Source organism: Aspergillus pseudonomiae, assembly GCF_009193645.1.
Source record: "Aspergillus pseudonomiae strain CBS 119388 unplaced genomic scaffold BDV37scaffold_27, whole genome shotgun sequence".
NCBI lineage: Eukaryota > Fungi > Ascomycota > Eurotiomycetes > Eurotiales > Aspergillaceae > Aspergillus > Aspergillus pseudonomiae.
In genome coordinates, this window is record NW_022476019.1 from 56,682 (window position 1) to 77,562 (window position 20,881).

Sequence of the window (20,881 nt, forward strand, 5' to 3'; positions counted from 1 at the left end):
TCAAGCTCTTCTACATAAAATATCAGAATATACTATCGAGCGCTTCAAGCGGAGTATTTAAGCTGCAGAGAATGCACTTGATCAGGACAACATGAATAAATCACTTCTCTGTTGGCCATCTGGAGATTCCGTTATATGTAAAGAATTTAGTCTAGAGTTTTAATAAGATAATGGATCTATAAAAGTCACTCTTAGCTCAACAATATTGGATTTGGCTGGGATATGGAGTTACCTAAGGCAACTATATGATTATCCTACAGTGATGAATAATCCTCTGTATACTAGTTTTACATAGTCTAAGCAAGAATTCAACCCTTGTCATTAAGGCCTACTGTCTTCATTCTTGCAACAATATTGAGCGTGTGTCCAATATTTAGTGGGTACATAGATAGCCATCCAGCTAACCTACATTCCATATACAATCGACATCGTTAGTGATTTCAAGACAGACTTCAGGATTACAAATTCGTATGCAATAGCATCGCCTATCAACTATCATCAGGAGCCACAAATATCCTTCCCCATAAAGCACACACTCTGCTGACTACTGGTATCCATAATCCACCACGACAGAAAACATAAGGTTTGCAAACACCATCACATCTTTAGAAACGCTCCAACATGCATACATATGCATACCAAACTCACCAACACCAACGCAAGAAAGCTACCGCCGGGCCATGATCCTCTCGTAGCAGTGAAAACAATCCAAGCTGCCACAGTCACAATAGGGGACGTAACGACGAGCCACGGGAGGATAAGGCCAGTAAGCTCTAGTCACGATACGACGACTCTCTATCCTGCTAAGCGCCAGAGCCCTGGCTGGCTGGTCTGGAGCGGGCAGCCTGGCGAGGGGAAGTCCGCCGGACGTGGTTGGTACCTGAGACTCCTTAGGCCTGTTTATCTGCAAGGGAGGAAGGGAGCACCAACCCGCGTTACCACCATTCACAGCATGGAAGCTAGTACTACTAGGACCTGCCATTGCCTGGTCACCGGGGATGGTGCTGGGAGGAGGGTGAGCGTGGGCAGTCGCATTGCTGGTAGTCTGGCCAGTGGCACCACCGTGGACGGGAGAGACGTGGATTTGTTCATTTGTGGCTGCAGCCAGAGCATCGGCAGCGGCCTGGGCGCTCATGGCGATGTTGATATCACCGCGACGCAGCACCACACTGTTTCCAGCACGGGCATGACGACGGAAGCCAGCAAGCTGCTGCTCTAATGCAAAGATCGTGGGGCGGGGATAAGTGGCTAGCAGATGTGTTAGTGTTGACTAGGTAGTGATCGGGAGGTACTTACGCCAGGCAGCTGAGATCTCAGCCAGGTTCAGGTCGAGCTTCACCTGCTGGGTGCGCATGATGACCTGCCACAGCTGACGTGCAGAGATAGAGTCAGCTTGAGCAGCAGGAGAGGGAGTAGAGGCGGAGGGCTGGCTGTCGCGTACAGTGTTGATATTGGTATTGTTCCATACCATGCGAGGTTCCTGTCGCTCTGCCTGGCTCGAGCTCACCTTGGAGCTGACCTTAGAAGGGGCCATGACCGCTATCTTTGAAACAAGGAGGGATGTGTGATGGAATGTGATGTTGGAGGTAGTCGTATGTATTGAGTGCGCAGTGTGAAAGGGTAAAGAGTTAGACAAAATAGTACGGAAGCAAAAGTAGAGAGACGAAAACAGAAGAATGGAAAAGTAACAGAACACAATTTTAGGTGTGCTGGATTTCATGGTATTGAGCATCCGGAATGTTTTACTTGTCAGGGTGAACCCTAGGCTTGCTTAGTTCAAACATGTAACTGTGAATTGGTTGCCGCGGACGCAGTGGAAGTTCCATGTAACTGGTTGTTCGCTTGTATGCTTTGTCTGATAGGATGGTTCATATAACACCTTTGTTCGGATTCTTTCAATCATTCACGCATGCTTTGTTCCACCCGCTACAAAGGGCCAGTTAGCTGCCAGGTCTGACTAGGCCACCCAATGGCACATTATCTATTCTTTGCATGCTGGCCGACTTGGAAGTAGGGTGACGCAGATGACTACGTGGAGATGGTATACCTTGGGCCGTGCCTCCAGAGATCCAGTATTTCGAAGAAGACACTAGAGGCGATAAGGAGTACTCCGCAGTGTTGGCTTCAGGATATGGCGCAGCCAGCGATACTCAAAGGTGGAAATAGCTAATGACATTAAAAGTGTTCCCTTCAGTCATGCATCAATCTAGTACAGTACCATATATAGTGGGCCGGTGGGCTACTTTCCTGCGGTAAGCTAGCAAATACTGCATCGACGAGTCCAACTTAATCTTGAGCACGACCATAAGATTAGAATGTCCATTGTTTGCTTGGCTGAGAATCTTGTTCACTGCGTGTTGAACTTCATAAAGAAAGGCTTGTCATCCCAATAGCAAAAGGCCGGTAGATGATGCAACTGAAACTAGCAAGATATTACCAAGTAGTTGATCTAATCTTCTACGCTGCCTAAGCTGCCAAATTGCGTGGTTTGGGTATTTTCATCGGCTGGAGGAACAGGAGACCTCCAGCTGCAGACCGTTGGCCTTTTCTCTTCCATTGTCCATGAGTATTGGAGAGGCGTGATGCTAGTTGAGAGAAGGCAATGGAAAGACATGATCAGGAGGACTCTTAGCCGTTAAATACTGGTTGCTTTCATTTTGAGATATGTCTTATCCACTGGCGGTAGCAATATAATCCATCATAGGGTCCAGGCTCAAAACATAGAGTCAATGAAATGCAAAAATATATATTAGCAAGACCATTAGATCATCTAGAATATTTTCGGTTGAATAGGACTCCGGCAAGCACAAAAAGGGAGGTCTAGGTATAAAGGATATTTTGAGAACGGTTCCCCATCGTGAGTGACGATCCTCGAACTTGAACTCGTTGAGACAATAAGAGACTCAACCTCCTTTACAGAATATCGTCCTTCTGCCAAGACGGCACATCGGCATCGGCTACGCAGTGGAGCCTTCATGGCGATTTCTGCGCCGTTGAGATGAGACCCACTGTTTCACTCTCCTTAACCTCCGATCCATTACCGAGTTGGTACTTCAGCTATTTTTGTTTCAAACTTCGAGACTTTTCTAGCTTAGGTAATTTCAGGATTACTCAACATTTTATATCATGGGGCAGTGTCCACCGGTTATGTTGCCTTGTGAGAAGTCAAGTAGCATCCTAGTCGGGACACTCTTAGAGACTAGTGTAGTTCGATAGTACATTTCTAATTCCCTTTGATTGTCCATTGAACACATAAACAATGCTCGATGACATCAACACATTCCACCAAGGTACGCTGATCTTTCGACGTTAAATAAGCTTATCTTGGCGTGCGAAGAGGGTAGACCGTGGTCTCGTTCGATCCACATCAACCCAGAAGAGATCGTGTTATTCTTCAATTTAGTCTGTACGATCTGGTCTCGACCATAGTCTGTCTTATGGTCTGTCCCACAAGATAGTTACTGACCTTTTTTACGCTCGGGGAAATGCCGAATAATAGAGCATTGATTGGTATAAGATTCTACGCTCCTATGCACTCCAAGTGACAACGAAGCTGCCTTCCTGATATTCTGAGACCTGACAACGCATCCCATACAGCAGGGACATGTATCCGGTGATGGTTGAACCTCGGTATATAGCTTTGAAGGATCTTAACAGCGACCAAGTGTGGTAAGTGGGTCCCGAGTCTGTGGCGAATTCTCCATACTTTATCTGCGATAAACGTGGCCAGAGTTCCAAGTGGACCGCAACGCTCGCGAAAGTCGAGAAAATCTGAGCTGTGTAAGCTGGGGTACGGAGGAATATCTCGAGAGTCGAGACTCGACAGACTTAGCAGCCTAAGACAACTATAGTAGTTGGAGACCTTGGCGACTCGAGTGAATATGACGTGGGGCTTATGATGTAATAAGGGTCTTACATGTATGGATGATCTTCGGTTTGAGTTTGTTGGATGAGATGGATTGCTTTTAAGGAGTATTCACTGGTATGTGCTTGCAAAGGGTGTGATGATGTGTGATATAGTGTTTGGTCTCATTCCTCATTTGTATACCTGCATGAGGCTATCCGCATATCCCTCCCCGTGGGAGAATTACCTCCATTCCTACGCATACACATTGAGCATAGCAAGTAAAGCTATACACTACCAACAACCCAAACAAAAAGGACCCAGGTCCGGTGGAATGAATTGCTCCGTCTCGGAGAGTTAGGGCACTCTACAGCGGACCCCGGGAGGTGTGGGCCTGTGGATACGGAGACCGGACGTTGAATCCACGAAAAACTCTAATCCAAACCAAAGTGAGGCAAAACAACGGAGATGTTTCTGATTATATGATATCCCGGCTTAGCAATCGGGATTTATGTACCGAGAGTAGAAGATTTATATAATGCGGGGCCCCTGCGCCCTGAACGCGAGGTCGTTGTAATGTACCCAGTCTTCGCTTTTCCCGCGTACCTAACATCACAAGAGTCAACATGAGCATCACCTTTGACGTATACCGTGGCTCCAAGGAGGGCAAGATCGTCGCGGATAAGACGACCCGTCCCCTTCGCCCGACGGACGTCTACATCGAAACGACACATTCCGGTCTCTGCGGCACAGACGAGCACTACTTGCATTCTGGCCAGGTTCTTGGCCACGAGGGCGTCGGGGTTGTTAGACAGGTTGGCGATGCTGTGACACACGTCCAGGTCGGTGACCGTGTTGGATTCGGATACACACATGAAGTCTGTGGGATTTGCGATCACTGCATCAGCGGTATGTTCAGCTGGTATATTCTCTCTCCCGTGTCCGTAGCTAATATACCAGCAGGCTGGGATCAATACTGCGCCAACAAGAAGGAATACGGATTCCACAACCACGACCTCGGTTCCTTCAGCCACGGCGTCGTCTGGAATGCCGGCAACGTCTTCAAGATCCCGGACGGCTATGACTCCGCCAACGCGGCGCCCCTGATGTGCGCCGGTGCCACAGTCTGGACTTGTCTGACCGAATACGGGCTCCGGCCCACAGACCGGGTCGGTGTCATGGGCATCGGTGGTCTGGGCCACCTGGCCATTAAGCTGGCAGCTGCCATGGGCTGTCAAGTCGTTGTTCTCTCCAGCTCCGAGCGGAAGCGCGAAGAGGCCATGCAATTCGGAGCGTCGGAATACCATGTCTTCTCCGCCGGACAGGAGATGAAGGACTTCAAGCCGTTGAAGCATCTTTTGCTCTGCGGTAGTGCTAACGTTGACTATCCATCGTAAGTTCTATGGGAATGTTGTCAGAATACGTGGCTGGTTGCTAATTATCGCAGTCTCCTTCCTCTCATGGACGTCCATGGCACGATCTATCCCCTCACTGTTGACTTCAAGCCCTCTGCCGTGCCTCTGCTTTTTATGTGTGCCAAAGGCATTCGCATTCAGGGGTCCCTGGTCGCGTCCCGCAAGAGTCTGAAGTCCCTGCTGCAGTTCGCCGCCGATAAGAAGATTGAGCCTACGATTATGACGTTCCCCTTGAATGAGGCCGGTATCGAGGAGGCTATGCAGACGTTGAGGGATGGGAAGATGAGATACAGGGGTGTTCTTGTTCGCGAATAAGCTGGTGTTAGATGGATGATATGCTTATACCCTGATAGACATTATATAATATGGATAAAATATGACGATAATGCGAATTTATTTATGATCGCAGTATTGGAGATTCCGATTGCAAGCTGCGGACGCGTCTGATGCACAAACTATTTATAGATCTGGGGTATTTGATTAGTTCTGGAATAACCTGGAGTTTGTGTGGGGTGCAGCTATATGGTATTCGGTGAGGATTCCTGGTGTATCGTCTATCTCAAGCACTATTTCAACATTCGCTGTATGCGCCTTCTATCTATTTGAACGAATAACGTAAGAAGTTTGCGGTATGAATAATATGACATCATAATGGCCAATCCCCACAATATGCCGTAAGAGAATCAGAGAATTAAACGAGATACACAAATCAATGGGAGAACGGCGGCACGAAGAATGGCCAGGAAAGCAACGACATCGCTAGAAACAGGATATCAAGAATGAGTTGCAGAAGGATGAATAGGCAAAGAAAGAGAACAGGGAACGAAGAAGGAGAGAGAGAAAAGAGAAAGAGAGCTACTGATTGTCGAAAATTGCCTCAGCCTCGGTCATCGGCGTGTCTTGGCTGTTGACGGACCCATCGGCTAACGGATCAACCGATGTTCTCGATGCTGCGGCTTCGGCCTCTGTCGTTGAGACGGTCGAGAGGACTTCACCATGGTTAATTCGATTTCGCTTCTTGATCGCGTTCAGCACGTTGCTGATCTGGTTCATTTCCTCGTCATCGCTAAGCTCGCCATCGTGCTCAATGAGCATGTCGAGTTGACGGGGCGTAATGCGGATGTCCTTGTTGTTATCCTCGTCTTCGTCATCGGCAATATCTTCATATTCACCATCGAGTGCGGGAACAAGCGGGAGGTATGGTACGTCTGTCATCTGGACGGATGGGCTGAAAGTTGTGGTCTTCTTGATGTTCTCCAACACCTTCGTGCATACTTGTGTTAAGTATGTGTCGGTGTTCTGGTTTGCCATGTTCGACGGCTTGACGTCAAGGATATAATCCGGCGCATAGTACTAATACTCTATGTTAGTACCCCGTAAACAAGTTGATCGCAGATCACATACCCCGTAGAAATCATCGTAGGGCAGCTCTGGCCCGACCTCCTCTCCTACCACCACACCTGTCTCGAACGCCCACGTACGCGCCACATTGCGCATCGTGTAGCCACCACCTCCCACCAGCATTGTGGGCAGGTTGAAACTCTTAACGTAATTCACGCAGTTCGCATGGCCTCGCATACTCAGATTAAAACTTCCAAGACGGTCGCCTGACAAGCTGTCCCCGCCGCATTGCAGCACCACGGCGTCGGGGCGATACCAGTCCATTACGCCTTTAATCACCTGCTGAAACACTCGACCGTAGGATACATCATCCATTCCTGGGCGCAGAGGTACATTGACAGAATGATTCTTGCCATCGTGCACGCCGATATCGCCGATATCGCCGGTCCCCGGGAAGAAGTCCCCGTACTGGTGGAAGGACACGGTCATGACACGATCAGTCGTATAAAATGCCTCCTCGACGCCGTCGCCATGGTGCACGTCAATATCGATATACAAGACGCGCTGATGAAAGCGCAATAGTTCCAGAATTCCGAGAACAATATCTACCCCACATGAGTCCGGGCGGACCAACCGAATTCAATGGGTATGAGGAACTCACCATTCACGTAGCAGAAACCATTCGCCTCGCCTTTCTTCGCATGGTGAAGGCCACCGGCCCAGTTGATCGCTATATCGCATTTTCTATTATTCAGACGGGCGGCCGCTTCCATACTGCCGCCCGCGCTGATGCTGCAGAATTCAGACAGGCCGTCCCAGACGGGGTTGTCGTCGTTGAAATTGTATTTCACCTGCTCGGTCAGGTGCTTGCTGATTGTGTCGGGAGTGACTTTGAACAAAAAGTCGATGTATTCATCTGAGTGGAACCGCGTCATCTCATATTTCGTGGCGGGTTTCGCACGCTAGAAAACGACCCGGGAGGTAAGCACGGAAAAATGCCTCACAACGAGGACTACAAGGACTCACGTAGATTTCCATCTTCTTGTAGAGCCCGTAGTTGAGGACGAGGCTGTGGGCCATCCTCATCCGGTGGGGCTTCATTGGGTGTCCGGAGACGTAGGCGAAGTTGCCCACGTCGGAATCATAAAAGTAGGCGACTCGCCGCTTGCTTGGAGAGGCATCGTTCAAACTGAATGAATCGAGGGGAGTGGTCGTTAACATGTCCGGCAAAGCTAGCGACGAAGGCGACGGTGGATTAGTTCTATGGAGGATGGGAATGGAGAATCGGGCGGTCCACCGTGATCAACCAGTGGTCTAGATGGTATACAGGTCAAAGAGAAGGAGATAAGAAAGCAGACGATGCATATATAAATAGTGTAGCTCGAAGGGCTCCTCAGTCAAGTGACTGTACGCTGCTGATTGGTGATGGCGCCTTTATGGCCGAAAGGGGTTACTAGGCTAATGCTCTCGGCCAATCGGATTACCAGGATTCCCGCGGGCCGCAGAACGAAGGCGCAACTTTCCTTTTCTGGCAATTTAATCGCAGCGCACAAATGGGGAAATATCATCTGATTGCTCCAACCCTGCCACGAGGACGTGCAATACGTGCAATTTCTACCTAATTAGCTGTCATAATGGCCATATCATTCGATGAGTGGATCACACCCTTTTGCCATTGTCATCTCTCGTATATTTCACAGGCCGCGGTGGGCCGGTGGCAATCTAGAAGAGAATGTATTGGATACGCCCCTATAGCACCATCTTATATAGTATGCTTTGTGATTTATGCGGCTAGACACCTGTTCCATTTCGATACCCACCCTATCACCTTAACTTCCTCAAGGCCCTACAACACAAAGAACAAAGGAAAGTACATTCCAGAACAATGGAAGCTTTTGAACTGCCACAGCACTGTGCGCAGGAAGGCTGGCACAGACAATATGCTTACATGCAAACTCGCTATGATTCCAATATGATCGTAGATGTTTTGTTGGTTTTGATTCGTCCCCGAGTCATATTCAATACCTCTGGGAGCCTAAAATTGCAGTGCTTGTATTGTCGGACCATACGTGACATCGCACGCATTTCACAGATATATGATTATAGGCAATGTATTGTAAAGTGGATCTGGTGTTATGAACTGTCCCACGCGATCTCATAGCGCTTTCTACTTGCTGAATAGATTCATTCACATTTCTATATCAGTGATAGAACTAAATCTTACCATTGTACTGGCACCCCCACCCATTTTTCAACACCTGTGGTTAGCAATTTGGTAACTACTTGTCCTCTCACACAATGTATTCTTTGTCTGTGACATTGGAGATACATTCGTGAGCGACCGAAGGGAATGATAAGTGCACCGTCATCATGACACTATACACGGCGTCCGTCACACCCTCCATTCCAGTGTCCTATATACAGGTGACTGACCTTCCAGAAATTTCTCCCAAGCTTCCCCAGAACAATCACCACCATACCCTTTCAATAATATAGTCCAACAATGTCGTCCGTAAACCAACCTCCCACCGTCATTGCGACGGAGCAAACACCTGAGGAAGCGGTAAGTAGAACCCCACCACATATATCACCAATCAACCACAATGGTCACACTGCAGAGCTTACCCCTACTACTCATAGCGCAACATCGCAGTGGCAAAGGAGTACATGGCGATCGCCTACTCCCCGACCGACAACAAAGGCGCCGAGTCAGTCCGCCACCTCTGCACAGCCGACAGTTGGTTCTGGAGCCCTTCTACCTTCCCGGGATGTTCTACCCCCATGGATTACGCCGAGTCTCATGCGCATGTAATGGCGTCTGTGAATGACTTGCGCATCGTGCGCTATGATCAAGCATGGGCTAAGAACGGCCACGTCCTGTTGCGATATACAGCGGAGGGGTCACACTCGGGGGAGCCTTATCAAAGCATTGAACGGTCAGATCCACCGAAAAAGGCCCAATGGAGCGCTGCAGCTATCTTTGAGATTGAGGATGGGAAGGTCAAGAGCTTTACCAAGGATTGGGATCAGAAAGTCATGCAGGTAGCTCTCTCACATAATACACATTTGGAATAGGTGGGTATAGTAGCTGATTGTCAATACAGATTCAACTCGGTTGGGCACCTGTTGGTGATAGTAAAGATCCCCGATGGGATCAGGAGATGCTTGCGCAGCCTGAGCTGGCTCGGAGTAAGAAATAGTTATATAACGTTGTGGAATGCATATGTTATGTGACCATTTTTGAAGTATATGTTGGCTGAGCAAATATATTTGTGAGCTGCGCGGGATCCATCATGAAGTAATGTTTGGTTAAGCTAGTGCCCTACAGTTCAAAAGTCCTTCAATGACAGATTCAGAATTATATTGCCAGCTGAGCAAATATATCTAATATCCGCAGCTGTATACTCGGCTGTTGACTTTAAATCGAGTCCGTCTTTGCCTTCAATAGCGCTAGTCTTCATTTGGCTTAGACCGACTAAAAGTGGGTCAGTTTTTGATGGACCTCGGAGATTCCATTCTCAATTCATTTTCTGTTGTTTATCTCCTCAATTCCTGTCCTTAGTGCCTGTCCTTCTCATGTATTTCGCTAGTCTACATATTTGCTTTCTCCATGTAATCCCTTTTCTCCTTCCTCCAGCAGCTGTCTCATCCTCCACAGAAACTGTTGCGTTTCTCCGTAATATCCATGCCTTGTCATGTAGTAGCTCTATTGCATCATGCGTGACTTAATTGACAATTTCCGAAATAAAACGAAAATACGGAACGTAACCCGACGCCCTTTACAACCTGCATTTCACTAGCCACCGAACATCTTGAAAATATCTCGAGTCACTGCCTCCCAATTTTCTAGTCACTAATACCGACACAGGAAACCGTCATGGCTCTCGCTCTGAATCGTGGATGCTAGAGAGTATGAAAAAGCGACAGTATGTCGGATCATTGAAGCAGGGATATAATCCAAGGCAAACCATTCCGAGAGCTGGCTGACACTGTGCGAGACTCCCAAATGCCATCTAGCAGCCCGAGTAGAGATGAAGGTCGTGTTGTCGGAGTTTGTCCAGACCGGTAGTTGTACAGTTTCGTGCGCGAAGGTGATCGGGAGAAGGACAGGCTCAAGAGTCGTGGTATCGATCTCTGCCACAAATACACCAGAACACCCATGGTCCACATGGTACTGAGCGCGGCGATTCGCATCGTCTTTGGAAACATCGACATCATTAGCATCTCCAGAGATATAGCCAGACGTGCATCACTCACACTCATTGTTAAATACTGAAATGAACGGCGAGGGCTGAAGAGGACGACGACGCCAATCCAGGTGTTCCTCTATCTTCTCTATGTTTAGCCAGTGGGATAGCGGCAGATGGTAATGGCCTCGGGATTCAAACCCTTCCCAAGGACTGAACCAAGTAAAAGAGCCGTCATGCTGACAGCGGAAGAATTGATAGGGTAATTGAGACATTCTGAAAATTTGCTGGTCCTGGATTAGGGTACTAGAGAATCTTTTGGAGATAGGGGCCCGAAGCAGACTTGTATAGTCAGGCTACATGTGACCCCTCATCACGGGGATAATATGATGTATCGGTGTTACTTGAATGAGCAAGACAACATTATGTGCGAGCTGCATATGGGAATATGTCCGCTTGAGTGCTCCATGGTTCTTGGTTTGAATACATTCACCACTTCCCAGATTGTACTCACCACTATCAAGATCATACTTCCTGAAAATTGCCTCTTGATGAACTTGCCCAAGCAGGCCATGGTACAAGTCTTTCGCTGTGGTCCTCTCATCCATCAATTTCCCACTTCGATACAAGACAAGGCAATTGGAATCCTTGCTCGAGTGAATCTGATGGGACAAAGACTCTTCAACCGCGAAATACTACAAATAATAGATTAAACGTAGTACTTTGCAACAAGACTGTTTGCTTGTGAAAGTACATACTTCCATAGTACTCGCACCAGGTTGTATATAGGACCCACAGTGGGGTCGCTCGGAACTCCACCTGTCATTGATAAGGCCGCTGATAAGGAATAAACATAAACAGTCTATCAATCCGTTTCCCTTATTCATGATAGGAAGAGGTCCTTGAGTCTCAATAGCACTGAGGTGCGATGCGGAAGTTTTAACTAGCGAACGGCCGTCGTGATGATGTCGAATTTTTCCTGCAAGTCGAATGTCCAGGTAAACGATGAAAGTTAGTTCCTGATAGATAAGGACAGCGTCACATTGGAAATGCGGGGTCGTAGCTTATCAGTCAACAATCCCTCCTCTGAATTCCTCAATACAAATACACTGGAAGAACCCCCATTGGGACTTCCTACAGAAATATCCCATCTCTAAACCTCTACCAAGAAGCCAGCCCGCCATGTCAGACCCTATCCCCCATGTATCCAACTGGATCAACGGCGCCTACACAACCGCAACCCCGCAAGTAATCACCGTCCTCAACCCAGCAACCGAAACACCCATCGCCACCATCGACGCGACACCCCAAGAAACAGTCACCACCATCGTGTCAGACTCCGTCCAAACCTTCCGCACAGGACCATGGTCCAAAACTGAGCCCTCGGACCGCTTCACAGTCCTCTCCACCGCCGCCCGACTCCTCCGCGCCCGGCTGCCCGAATTCATCGAGCTTGAAACCCGCCAAACAGGCCGTCCCATCCGCGAGATGCAAACCCAATTATCCCGTGTTCCAGAATGGCTCGAATACTTCGCCTCGCTGGCTCGCGTCCACGAAGGCAGAGTAACGCCCTTCAAGGGCCCCGTCGTGAACACCCTCACCCGTCTCCCGCTCGGCGTCGTCGCACAGATCACACCCTACAATCATCCGCTGCTGATCGCGACGAAGAAGATCGCAGCGGCTCTTGCAGCGGGAAATGTGGTCATCGTGAAACCGAGCGAGCTTGCGCCGTTGTCGGTCTTGAAACTGGGTCCCCTGTTCCAGGAGGCCGGGTTACCCGACGGCGTCCTCCAGATTATCTCCGGCAATGGGTTCGAGACGGGGAAATACCTCTGCGAGTCGCCGCTGTTGGCTAAGATCGATCTCACCGGGGGTCTAGGGACATATCGGGCGGTTGCGCCTGTTGCGGCGCGGAATATGGTTCCCGTTACGGCAGAGTTGGGGGGTAAGGCGCCTGTTTGCCTATTTCCGAGTTTGGATGTTGAGAGGGCCGTTCAAGCGGCGTTGTTTGCGGGGTTTATTGCCAGTGGACAGACCTGTGTGACTGGGAGTCGATTGTTAGTTCATCAGGAGATCTACGCGGCGTTTCGGGAATTACTGGAGAAGAGGGTGAGGGGGTTGAGGGTTGGGGATCCAATGGATGGGCGGACACAGATTGGGACGGTTATTTCCATTGCTGCGGTGGAGAGATGTGTTGCGTTTGTGGATCGGGCGGTGCAGGAGGGTGGTAATGTGCTTTGTGGTGGGCGTCCTACCACGGGGCCAAATGAGAAGGGCTTCTTTTTTGAGCCTACGATTATTGAAACCCGGGCTGATTCGCATCTGGCTTGTAATGAGGTGTTTGGGCCGGTGATTGCGCTTATCCGGTGTGAGTCGGAGGAGGAGATTGTCTCTATCGCGAATAGTACCCCGTTTGCCCTGGGTGCGTCGGTCTGGACAAACGACTTTAATCAGGCTCATCGTGTTGCGGACAAGATTGATGCGGGTATCGTGTGGATTAACGGTCATCATTTGAACGATCCGTCGTCGCCGTGGGGCGGGTTCAAGGAGAGTGGAATCGGGAAGGAAAATGGCCTGGAGGCGTATGAGAGTTATACCAAGGTCAAAAGCACGCTTATTAATTACGGGGTAGCCCCTACCTGGTTTGATGACGAAGCTACAAATGCACGATATGGGTGAGGGCTCAAGTGGTTGCAGTGCAAGTCATCTAGATAGTCATAGCACTTATATCCAGCGCATAACCCACATGGAGTACTAAGAGCTTAAAACTTTATAAATAGATGTTATTTTCAAAGCCGTAGATATTAAAATCGTAGCTATTAACAAACGATTTACATCCTGGTAAATGAAGACAGCAGAGAAAGAGCAGTAACGGTATTCATATCACAATCAATCCAATTTATGCCCCATTCAAGGTCATATATGAGAGAGGAATTTAAAGCGCATCGAAAGCCTTGACCGCAGCCTCGGCAGTCACATGAGCACTGGCAGGGTTTGCACCAGTGACAATAGGTCCGTCCGTGATAGTGAAGGCATCCCAAGGACCAGCAGGGGAGACGTCTTGAAAAGAAAAACACACGATTAGATATGTAGTATATGGTGGAGAGGGGCACTTACAGGTTGCTCCGGAGGAGGCTGCGGAGGCCTCAATGGTGGGCCTCTTCCAGCTCTTGATGGTGTCCAGGACGCCTTCTTCCTCTTCACCTCGGGTTGTGAATCCAGTAACTCTGCGACCCGCAATAACAGACTTTCCTGTGGCGGGGTCAATAATACCAGGGAAGATGGCTCCTCCATGGCAACTGCGGGGTATTAGTATCACACCGGCATTTTGGGGGAGAAGTAGAAATGATCGACATACACAGCAGACACAATGCCACCGTCAGTGTAAATCTTAGCAGCGATTGACTGCAGACCCTTGGCATCCGGGTAGTCAATCAGCGACGCATGGCCAGCGGAAGCAAAGAAAAGGCCATACTATTCAATGGTTAGCGTCGGACATCGCGTGTTCGTTTTCGAAAGTTGGCACATACGTTTTCCGCCTTAATGTCCTTTGGACTCAGCAATTTATCCAGCTTGGACCGGAACTCACTTGAGTGATCTTCCCAGACGGCACGATCCTCGTCTGGAAGCCAATCCTTCTGCTGGGATAACCAATCTGGCTGGAAGGTACCGGTCTCGGAGACGAGGTCGACCTCGAAACCAGCTTTCTTGAAGACATTGAATGGATGAAGCGCCTCGGTGATGAAAAGACCTAAGCATATCTATTAGCTTATTACTAGATTCGGGCCAGGTTAGATCCTACCCGTCTCCTTGCCGTCTGGGTAGAGCGGCGCATGGGCGGAAGTGATAGCAATCAAGGCCTTGCGGGGGGGTGCCATTTCGGATGGTATGGAAGTGATGATGATGTGTAAAGAGGTAATACTTGAACAGAAGCTTGATCAGTGGGGAATGGTAAATCTACCTTGTCGATTGAACCGGAAAATACAAGAGGTTTAAGTATGATTGACAATTGTACTCTGGAGTATGTATGAGGAGCTTTCGTCCAATGGTGATGTCATGCCGATTGCTCTGGAGCGCTTATGTAAGTCCGGCGGAGGGCATCCTCACTTAAAGGCTTATTTAAGTCCGTCGGAGATGAACCAACACCCAATGATCTCCCCCCTGGACTCGACCTGCTTTCTGTACGATGGACCCGGCCAGAAAGCGCCAGAAAGTTTCATCCGCCTGTGAGCGATGTCGTAAACGCAAGCTAGGGGTATGTGGCCATCCCTCGATCGATTCGTATCCACTTTGTGTGGGTCGTGGCTGAAAACAGTAATACTACTGGCAGTGCGATCAACAACGCCCTTGCCAGTTATGTCTCCGAGCCGGCGTAACGTGTGTCCCGCGCGGGCAGCCAGTGGCTCGAGCACCTCCAACGATACCAATCGTTGCGCCGGCTGGGCAGAGGAGAAGTTACGGTGAAGAACGAGCTGCTCCCGTCCGTCTGAACGATCGAGATACTGCAGTTCTTCCAGAGCTTAACATTGTCGACTTGAGTACCAGGGTAATGAGACCTTTGGAGAAGACCTTCTTACAGTCTCGTAACTCGCTGACCATTTGCACACCATGCCGATGATAGATATTTTCGCGCGATGAGCAACATCAGGCACTGGAGTACGACACCTCCGCCTTGCCCGGAGGCAGGAAGACCTACAGCCCTCTCCTCTCCAGCCCGATGCCATGGAGAGATGCAATTGGTACAGAGCTGCCTGACCGGCAAGTCCTGGATGAACTTGTTACCCAGTTCTTCGACTCAGTAGATTGGTTTATGATGGTATACTCTGTTCTCATTTGTGTAGCGGTCTGCTTCATTGTCGATTCCGTTGGACTAATGCAATTACGTCAGGTATTCCACGAAGGGAGCTTCCGACATCGATACGAGAGTCTCATTGCTTCAGAGCATGTTGCTGCACCCGATAGCAATTTCCTGTGGCTTGTGCTGTTAGTCCTCGCTCTGGGCGCTCACTACTCGTCCCTTTCCGAGCCCCTGGGTGAAAACCTCCAGAGCCTATCAGTCTTATCCGAGAAGCTCCTCACCCAGATTGAATACAGGTTCTTACAGATTATTGGGTGTCCGAATGTGGAAGCTGTGCAGGTTTGCGTGCTCCTAGGAAGCTTTCACTTGTTCAATGGTCGTCCGACTGTTGGTATGGGCGTGTTAGGCAGTGGCATTAAAATTGCACAGGTCATTGGATTACATCGTGAATCAATGTGGCACAATCTTTCTGAAGTCGCGCGAGAGTCGAGACGACGGTCATGGTGGGCCTTGGAAGTTTTCGACAAGTAAGTTACCTGCTGCAGTTCTCGTCTATCATCTTGTCTTTCTGACGCTATCGTTTATTGTTCAGGTATGCCGCTGTGGCCTTCGGCAGGCCGTGTAGTATAGACGACTCTGATTGTAATATTGACATGGTAACGGATGTGGGGGAAGTGAGTCCCCGTCAGAGTCCTCTCCTAACATATCATCAATGGAAATTTAAGCTTTATCGCCTCATGGGCCCCTTCCTAGGAAGACGACTTCAGACCAATCGACTCGACACAGTCAAAGTTGTTCATGATCGGCTAGTCACATGGGAGAGAGAACTACCCGATAGCCTACGTCTGGAAACATATAAGGAAGATGATAAGTCGGGACATCCACCTTTAATACAGCTGGCAGCGCTCGCTCTTCAGTTAACCTACGATAATCTTCGCATCATTCTTCATCGCAGTGTTGCATTTGGCGATATTGGCCCTGAGCTCGGCGTAAGCGGAAGGATAGCCGAGAGCGAAGGCCCTGCCTTCTCTCGTCAACAGCTGCTAGAGGCTTCATTGCGAACATCGGAACTTTATCGATATTCTCATCTTCTAAAGGCCTCTCGTAGGACACACGCCGTAATGCATATTGGGATATGCCTGTTTACATCCGGTGTTGTCCTCTGTGCACTCTCCCTCATGGAACCGTTGTCCATCACGAGTCAGAAGGCAAAAGCAGGCATCATGCAGATCATCCGGCTACAGAAGGAAAGAGTATCGAACCACCATGTCCTGTCACTTCAAAGCGTCAGAATACTCGAGGATTTGGTTAATGTTGTCATGCAAGCCGAACAACGAATAATTCTGGGTGACCCTACCCCCGCGTCTATCTCTAAACCGAGAAACCGTGAAAAGTACGTTGATAATGGGTATACCGACTTCAGTCAAACTCAGGCAAATGCGGATGTTGGCTCTAGTACTGCGGTGACTGCCCAAACGTCTCTTACGCCTCTTCAAGAAGGTAATCCCCCTGTTGTGAAGTGCATCGCTTTCCGGACAATATTGACAAGGGCTACGTAGTGTTTGCTAACCACACACAACCACCTTCGAGCCAAATGGAAGTTCCCACTTCTGGGACTTCTTCTTCCACCTGGCAGGACGCAGGAGGGCTGGGTCCTATGGACTCAGCTTTGGATTCGTCCGCCGGATTCTCCTGGGATGGAAATATTTCTTCATTAGTCGACTCTGGACTTGCTGACGCCAGCCAACTGTGGCTCTGGTCGGATAATCTCGGTTATCAGTCATTTGCTGAACTTAGTGACATATTACACTGAGGCAGTATTAGTCTGCCTTTCAAATCTGGCATCAGACCTTATCCGGTCGAGGTTCATCCATATTCTGTCACTCTGCAAGGGTCTAGACAAATAGTCGTCGTACACGAGAGTCTGCGATTCCGAAGGAACATCCTGTATGTTAACCTTGTTCGCATTTATTCTAGGTATCGCTCTGTTGCATTAGCAAATGGGACGAAAGGAAGCAAACTCAACATGCAATCAGAGAATGTCTCGACTATTAGGCAGGATCGGCTAGATATGTAGCAGATGCCGGCGAATTATACCGTGCATTTCTAAGTTCCTATACCAGTTACATATTCGACATTCTTTCATCCAACATTCTGGCTACTCGCACACAGCCACCTCATGCCTCAAATCGAGCAGGATAGACCATCCACAGCTAAAACCTCGTGTGGGTTGATTCTATGGAGTGAATGACTACTCTCTTCGCTCGCCAAGATAAGCTTAACGTCGGGTACCTTCGTGGAATGTGCTTAATGTCATTCGAGCCTTGCTCGTATATCCGATAGATACTTAAAGAGAATCCGAAATCTACTATAAACTATACTAGACTCTAGGAGTATCCCATCTAGGATACTATTCGACGTTATACCAGGCAAACCCAAATTGAAAAGGACACTGCCACAAATTATAAAATAATGAGTAAACCCGAAAGTACCTAAGCCAGAAAAGTCTCAAAATCATAAACAAAAGCAGCCGAAATGTACGATCGATAATGGATCGGAGGTTAAATAGAGTAGAACTAAAGAAGGCATGACTAGTAAATCTCTTCATCAGAAGATACAAGGAAAGAAGCGCACTTGTCTGGGCGGAATAACTGGCTAGCAAAGCAGACAAGATGGGTGGAAAGATTCAAGAATTCAATGGACAGGAGATGAGTTCTCCATTAAAACAAAACACACAACTTCATTTAGACCGGCATCCATCACTCGGACCTTGTGATAGTTTTCGGAAAATACGACGTGGTAGAGGTGGCCCTGAAACTCTGGCAAAGACATTAGTTAGGCCATAAACAAGCGGCTAATAGAAACTACCTGGATAAGCCTTTTTTGGCAGTTCGTTAGTGAAGTCAATAACAATAAACTGTTCCATCTTGCCTTGCTCGATCATATGATAATATTGTCCGTTAGGTTCGAATCTTTGCATATGTTTCAATACTCTATCACGGTTTCTTAGAAATTCTAATCCCCATTTCTTCTGGGCGACATAGAAGTCAATTGTGCCACCCTTGATACCTGTTTTGATTAAAAACTCGGGAGACATGATAGCATGACCATCGAGCAAAGGAAACAGACAACGATAGAATTCCTTTTGGCACTGGTCTTCATAGGGTGATGGAGCTGGGTCTGTTATGGAACGCAAAGGATCTGATAGTTGGTAAGGTCGAAATCTCTTTATAGCCTCGATTGCCAAAATTAGAGGAGAACTATAAGCAAGTTCGTTGTCAGGACCTTTCTCTGTTAAAAGATGTTGACAATACCTGGCGTACCGTATTAGCAAGCTGAATAAAGTAATCTTATAATATTAGACACCTACCAGCGGTGGAGCTGACTTGCGAAAACGAAACGTATACCGTTGCCTGAAGTCTCTGCATGTAACCACCCATTTACCCAGATTCTTTCAAGAGCTTCTTGTGATTCTCTACTTTTATTCTCGAAGCTAGACTGATAGACCCCGTCACAAGCAATAGCATCCTTGAGGACACTAGCGACACCCTGTCTTTGTAAAATATTCGCTGGAGGTAGACCTCTCGTAAACGGGAGAGCCCGCATGGTATCGAAGAATCCTTTTGGATTACTGAAGAGTATCTTGCTTGCCATTGACCAAGTAATCGGCTGACGCCTACGAACGAGATCATAAAGCTCCTATTATGGGAAATATTAGAAACCGAACTCTTAACTGAAGACCTGGCTTACCGGTACACGAATTAGAACTTATGTGTGAGATTTAAGCAGCCCAACATGTCCGCTACTGCTCCGAAAGAATCCTTGCTTCAAGTCTTGTGTCAAAATAGCGCCACAGTTTGGAATAAGGCTTTGCGTATATCGATCTAGGACTTGATTTCCTTCATTCTCAGATAGTAGACCGACGGCTCTCCAAGACGATTGGATATTCTCATTCGGTTTAAGTGCTATCTGCTGTTCGGGGCCAAAGACCATGGGCATTTTGATATATTTCTCCTGCTCGAAACAGTTGAAGCCCAGTGTTGGAGAGCCGTAAGACATGAAGAGGACAATATAGATTTGAGACACTAGTTCAACAGCCTTGAATAATTCAGCCCTTAATTGGTCGTCCCAGTAAGACTGCTGAGTCTCGTCAAGAAAAAGATACTCTCGATGTATTAGCCACTGATAGCGAGAGATCCCAGTTTGTTTATGGAGATAAGCAGCCCAGCCGTTTGCACTGCGAACTGATTTCATCTTCCAGCCTGAAACGATATAAACGGGTGTTGTTGGATCGCCACTCAAGCAATTTATTAACCATCAGATTCTTGAGTGTCGTTTTACCAGAAGCAGGGGTCCCATTGACTTGAATGATATGGAAGAATTTTACCCGAGCAATAAGTTCATCAACTAGTTCATTCTGGGTAGCAACTTGAGGTCCCATGTCTGCAAGAATCAACAGTACTCTTGCTGTGTCTCAACGGCGAACTAATTACCCACAGACTCAGAAATTATTGCGGGCGGAGGTCAGGAATTAGTAGACGCTGTGGGGGACATTAGCAACAGATAGTCAACCTTAAGTGAAACTCACGATAGCTGACGTGTGAAGACATCGCATGGGAGCATTTGTCGTATGCTACCAGATTGGGCAACTCATCAAGGTACGAAATCGAAGACCCAGAGGGGCATGTGCACTGTCCAATTTCATCTCGCCATAAACAAGGCCCCATAGTGAGAAGCAAGTTTTGTTTGTGGCGGCGGCGGAGGAAGGAATGATAGGGGACTGAGATGAGAATGAATAGTCGGAAAAGAGTGGGTTCGCCATTCTGTTGGTCTTAGAATTCTTTAAAATTCTAGTCAACGATTGCTCTTTGCAAGTCCCGCTAGTACAAGACAGTATCCTGGTGTAGTGATCTTAGGATTCACGATAATTGTAGAACATGTTGGAACAGTGCCATGAGCGTACTATCCTCAGACAATACTGTACGCCTTATCAGGAGGATATTTAAACGAAGACTCTGCAGTCCAAAACAGCAAACGTAGTGGACTGGAGTCTACAATGGATGGGAATACTAATACAAAGATACGCTGTCACATGACGTATCAGGTGGCTATACCGAACAAAAAACAAAAGGAAGAAGTTCACAGCTCCAGGTCACGGTACATTGTGAATCAATGGGGGATAGTCTGTATCAAGTCGACCGGGAATCCTCCGACTGACGCACTTTCGACCCACAGTCACGCAACGATAAGCGCCGTAGGACGATATTGTTTCCTTAATTACTTTGCTAATCTTTTT

General features: G+C 48.1%; 9 protein-coding genes across 9 annotated transcripts; 4 read left to right on the forward strand and 5 right to left on the reverse strand.

Moving 5' to 3' along the window:
- Positions 1–667: 667 nt before the first annotated feature.
- Positions 668–1,534, reverse strand: BDV37DRAFT_282357 (uncharacterized protein; the record flags this gene model as incomplete). The annotated part of the gene is made up of 2 exons (XM_032087026.1): positions 668–1,248; positions 1,297–1,534. 2 exons carry the CDS (start codon positions 1,532–1,534, stop codon positions 668–670), a joined length of 819 nt encoding a protein of 272 aa, XP_031942140.1.
- A 2,936-nt stretch (positions 1,535–4,470) lies between these two features.
- Positions 4,471–5,574, forward strand: BDV37DRAFT_282358 (NAD(P)-dependent alcohol dehydrogenase; the record flags this gene model as incomplete). Its single annotated transcript, XM_032087027.1, has 3 exons — positions 4,471–4,753; positions 4,808–5,237; positions 5,292–5,574. 3 exons carry the CDS (start codon positions 4,471–4,473, stop codon positions 5,572–5,574), a joined length of 996 nt encoding a protein of 331 aa, XP_031942141.1.
- A 540-nt stretch (positions 5,575–6,114) lies between these two features.
- BDV37DRAFT_271063 (uncharacterized protein) lies at positions 6,115–7,821 on the reverse strand (the record flags this gene model as incomplete). Its single annotated transcript, XM_032084660.1, has 4 exons — positions 6,115–6,612; positions 6,664–7,205; positions 7,262–7,562; positions 7,627–7,821. 4 exons carry the CDS (start codon positions 7,819–7,821, stop codon positions 6,115–6,117), a joined length of 1,536 nt encoding a protein of 511 aa, XP_031942142.1.
- A 1,282-nt stretch (positions 7,822–9,103) lies between these two features.
- On the forward strand, positions 9,104–9,800 carry BDV37DRAFT_282360 (uncharacterized protein; the record flags this gene model as incomplete). The annotated part of the gene is made up of 3 exons (XM_032087028.1): positions 9,104–9,163; positions 9,241–9,642; positions 9,705–9,800. The coding sequence occupies 3 exons, from the start codon at positions 9,104–9,106 to the stop codon at positions 9,798–9,800; spliced, it is 558 nt and encodes a 185-aa protein (XP_031942143.1).
- A 653-nt stretch (positions 9,801–10,453) lies between these two features.
- Positions 10,454–11,062, reverse strand: BDV37DRAFT_282361 (uncharacterized protein; the record flags this gene model as incomplete). Its single annotated transcript, XM_032087029.1, has 2 exons — positions 10,454–10,797; positions 10,858–11,062. 2 exons carry the CDS (start codon positions 11,060–11,062, stop codon positions 10,454–10,456), a joined length of 549 nt encoding a protein of 182 aa, XP_031942144.1.
- A 905-nt stretch (positions 11,063–11,967) lies between these two features.
- Positions 11,968–13,466, forward strand: BDV37DRAFT_293508 (aldehyde dehydrogenase; the record flags this gene model as incomplete). The annotated part of the gene is made up of 1 exon (XM_032089433.1): positions 11,968–13,466. A coding segment is annotated over one exon (1,499 nt), but the record flags the coding sequence as incomplete, so codon positions are not given.
- Positions 13,467–13,642: 176 nt separating this feature from the next.
- Positions 13,643–14,762, reverse strand: BDV37DRAFT_246406 (class I glutamine amidotransferase-like protein). The gene is made up of 5 exons (XM_032081758.1): positions 14,590–14,762; positions 14,318–14,538; positions 14,146–14,261; positions 13,905–14,086; positions 13,643–13,847 (listed from the first exon to the last, which is right to left on the reverse strand). Exons 1-5 carry the CDS (start codon positions 14,663–14,665, stop codon positions 13,723–13,725), a joined length of 720 nt encoding a protein of 239 aa, XP_031942146.1. The 5' UTR covers positions 14,666–14,762; the 3' UTR covers positions 13,643–13,722.
- A 211-nt stretch (positions 14,763–14,973) lies between these two features.
- Positions 14,974–17,398, forward strand: BDV37DRAFT_282364 (Zn(II)2Cys6 transcription factor; the record flags this gene model as incomplete). Its single annotated transcript, XM_032087030.1, has 6 exons — positions 14,974–15,042; positions 15,118–15,333; positions 15,409–15,603; positions 15,676–16,112; positions 16,178–17,085; positions 17,145–17,398. 6 exons carry the CDS (start codon positions 14,974–14,976, stop codon positions 17,396–17,398), a joined length of 2,079 nt encoding a protein of 692 aa, XP_031942147.1.
- An 881-nt stretch (positions 17,399–18,279) lies between these two features.
- BDV37DRAFT_293510 (uncharacterized protein) lies at positions 18,280–20,312 on the reverse strand (the record flags this gene model as incomplete). Its single annotated transcript, XM_032089434.1, has 7 exons — positions 18,280–18,404; positions 18,454–18,899; positions 18,956–19,284; positions 19,336–19,352; positions 19,392–19,829; positions 19,864–20,028; positions 20,174–20,312. The coding sequence occupies 7 exons, from the start codon at positions 20,310–20,312 to the stop codon at positions 18,280–18,282; spliced, it is 1,659 nt and encodes a 552-aa protein (XP_031942148.1).
- Between the last annotated feature and the right edge of the window lie 569 nt (positions 20,313–20,881).

Coding starts and splice junctions, on each gene's coding strand:
- BDV37DRAFT_246406 (XM_032081758.1), bottom strand. CDS start 14,665: ATGGCACCCCCCCGCAAGGCCTTGATTGCTATCACTTCCGCCCATGCG. Junction 14,539..14,589: donor CCCAGACGGCAAGGAGACGG/GTAGGATCTAAC, acceptor AGATATGCTTAG/GTCTTTTCATCACCGAGGCG. Junction 14,087..14,145: donor GGTGGCATTGTGTCTGCTGT/GTATGTCGATCA, acceptor AATACCCCGCAG/TTGCCATGGAGGAGCCATCT.